This window comes from Salpingoeca rosetta, assembly GCF_000188695.1.
Source record: "Salpingoeca rosetta unplaced genomic scaffold supercont1.3, whole genome shotgun sequence".
Taxonomy (NCBI): domain Eukaryota; class Choanoflagellata; order Craspedida; family Salpingoecidae; genus Salpingoeca; species Salpingoeca rosetta.
The window spans coordinates 2,103,348-2,106,333 of record NW_004754931.1 but is presented as its reverse complement, the minus strand read 5'-3'; the positions used below and the strand labels follow the sequence as shown (position 1 = coordinate 2,106,333).

General features: G+C 59.8%; 1 protein-coding gene across 1 annotated transcript; it reads left to right on the top strand.

The window, feature by feature from the left end:
- Positions 1–284: 284 nt before the first annotated feature.
- PTSG_02014 (uncharacterized protein) lies at positions 285–2,481 on the top strand. The gene is made up of 3 exons (XM_004997945.1): positions 285–344; positions 584–770; positions 952–2,481. Exons 2-3 carry the CDS (start codon positions 720–722, stop codon positions 2,248–2,250), a joined length of 1,350 nt encoding a protein of 449 aa, XP_004998002.1. The 5' UTR covers positions 285–344; positions 584–719; the 3' UTR covers positions 2,251–2,481.
- Positions 2,482–2,986: the final 505 nt, after the last annotated feature.

The following is a 2,986-nucleotide window of genomic DNA, read 5'->3' as shown; positions in this document are numbered from 1 at the left end:
ACCCCCCCGGGGCCCAAAGAGCCATCGCCCCATCAACTTTTTTTAATGCTACGGTTGTCGTGTTGTGTGTGTTGTCGCTGGGCTTTTGTTGCGGGCCGGGTGGCTTTGTCGGGTGGGTAAGTGGCTCCCCTGTCTTGTTTGCCTTTTGTGTCTCTGCCGTTCTGTCCCTACCTTTTTGGGGGTTCCCCCTGCCTGCTGCACTTTTGTGGTTACAGCCACTGCTCACCCCCCCCCCCCCTCATACACACACACACACACACAATCTCTTTCCTTTCCGCGGGTTTTGTTTCAGGGCTTGCCATCGATTCCAGTCGCACCCTTTATTCTGTCTTGCATGCAAACGGGTACGTGAGGCTGATTCCACTGCTGCACGTGTACTGCGTCGCTGTACTGTCTTCACTCACTGCGTTTGCTACCTTTGTGTTGAAAGGGCTTGCTCTCACCTCATGCGAGCGCTGCTGCTGCTTCCACCTCATGCGAGCGCTGCTCTTGCTCCCACCTCATGCGAGCGCTGGTCTTGCTTCCACCTCATGCAAGCGCTGCTCTTGCTTCTTCCTTGTGTGTGTGTGACAACTCCCGACAGCTGCTGAGCCAGGCATGCATCACCAGTACACGCGTTGGCGGTCATCCGCGGCTTGTGAACGCGCTTGCGCGGCATTACTAGCCCGAGTAGACCTTCGTCTTGTCACCTTCCTCCTCACCTTCACCGTCGTGTCAGGATGAGCAATTGGGCCGGATCGCCTCATCCAGCCAATGCAGCGCACGCAACAGTGAGTCTCCACACACACACACTGCTGCGGACTTAACTGCCACTGTATCGTGTTTTCACACACACACACACACACACACACACACACACACACACACACACACACACACACACACACACACACACACACACACACACACACACACACACACACACACACACACACACACACACACACACAGAGGTACACGCCGTTCTGCGTGACGACGCCCGCCTCCGTCCTCGGGAGCCCCCCCTCCTCCCTCTTCAGCGCCGCCCCCGTTGACAGGGTCGACCGCGCTGCAGCCACCACTAACAAGGCCTTCCGCCACCTACCCCTGCAGTGCATCCTCGTCCTCTTGAGGTACTGTGTAGTGGCCAAGGAGAACTACACGATGCGCACCACCGCGCACTGCATGCAGGCGTGCCGCAAGCTCGACGAGCTCATCGCCCTGTCCCTGGCCAGGATGTTGGGGCACACGAACCCGCTTAAGGATGAGTCGCTTCAACGCTGCCTGCGGCCCTATCAACGTGGCGGGCTCGCCCTCCGGTCCCAGGAGTCGGCTGCCCCCGCCGCCTTCCTCGGCGCCATACGTGACTTCTTCAACAGCACGCGGCACCCCTTTGAGCGCGGCCTCCCCAGCAACGCGCTCAGGACCGAGATGTCGACGGCACTGACGCGGCTCGCGTGCACGACACGCGACAAGGAACAGGGCGGCGTCACCACGATTGACGAGGTCCTCAAAGCCGGGAGAAAGCTCCAGCGCACCCTGACCAGGATCCTGGATGAACGCACCCCTTACAGCCACAAACGCACCGTCCGCGCCTTCCAGCTCAGCGCGGGCGGCCCCGGCTCCTTCCACTGGCTCACCGTGATGCCCAGCTGCCCAGAACTCACCCTCAACGATGCACAATTCAGAACATCCCTCAGCGCTCGTATCCGAGTTCCAGCGGCTGGGTACCACCCTCGCGCCTTGTGCAGGGCATGCCACAAGCCGACGGAGAGCGCGTTCCACCAGGAAAGCTGCCAATCTATCCGCCAGAAATGGCACGATCATCTCAACGGCGACATCGCCGCCTTTCTCCGCAGCAGCGGCCTCTTGGCCGTATGCGAGACGGGAGGCTACGTGGACGGCGGACAACAACACCTGGACATCGACTGCACCGTCGTCGCGACCGACCTCACTATGACCGACGTCGCCCAGACGAGCCGGCTCGCCAAGGCATCCTCAACGGGCGGCTGGAACGCGGAGTGCGCTGAGACCACCAAGAAGAAGAAGTACGACAAGCTCATGAGGCAGAACGACAGGACCTTCTTCCCCTGGCCATCGAAAACGGCACGGGTCGCCTGGGCGAGTTCTTCGTTCGCTTCATCAAACGCGTCATCTACAACGCCGACCTCCCAGTACATGTACACAACCACGCAACACCCAGCTACTACGCCTACGCCCTCCAACGCCTATCCATCGCCTTCCAGAAGCGCAGCCACGAAGCCACCATGACGTGTCGCTACGGCAAGGACGGTGAAACCGCCACGGACATCCAGACGCACTCCATTTTTCCTACCGAACGCAACACCAACACCTGGGCCACAGCCGCCAGAGGTCAGCGGGCGCAGCGCAACCGACCGCCCCGCCGCGGAGACGGGCGCAGAATGAAGCGACAAAGGCAGACAACCGCAACAACAACAACAGCAGCAACTACAACAACAGCAACTACAACAACAGCAACTACAACAACAACAACAACAACAACAACAACAACAACAACAACAACAACAACAACAACAACAACAACAACAACTACAACAACAACAACTACAACAACAACAACAACAACAACAACAACAACAACCACGGCACAACGGACGCTCCGACCGCGGAGCCACCCAACCCTCGGAGGCCGGCCGCAGCGCCTCCGACGCGGTCGACGGGGAAGGACCGGGCGACAGACGCGCCGCCTCGCAGCCGGCGGCAGCGGCGTCAGCGACCACCCACTACATAGTTCGATAGTGGGTACCCCCCCCCCAGCCGGCCTGAGGGCCGCGACGTGTGACCCACTTACATACGAATGCTTTCCCCCCTCTTTGAAGGGTCCACGTACCCGACAACTTGCAACCCACCCACGAACCCGGGTAGTGTGAATGTGTGATTTAATTTGTTTGCGTAATGTGCAACGGGGCCGCGGGCCTTCCTGTCTTGTGCTTCCTGCTTTCTCCAGCTGGTCTGGCGACCACGG

Excerpts from the sequence above, each read along its gene's own strand:
- PTSG_02014 (XM_004997945.1), top strand. The coding sequence starts at position 720 with ATGAGCAATTGGGCCGGATCGCCTCATCCAGCCAATGCAGCGCACGCA. Across the intron at positions 771-951 it reads CCAATGCAGCGCACGCAACA|AGGTACACGCCGTTCTGCGT; the intron begins GTGAGTCTCCAC and ends ACACACACACAG.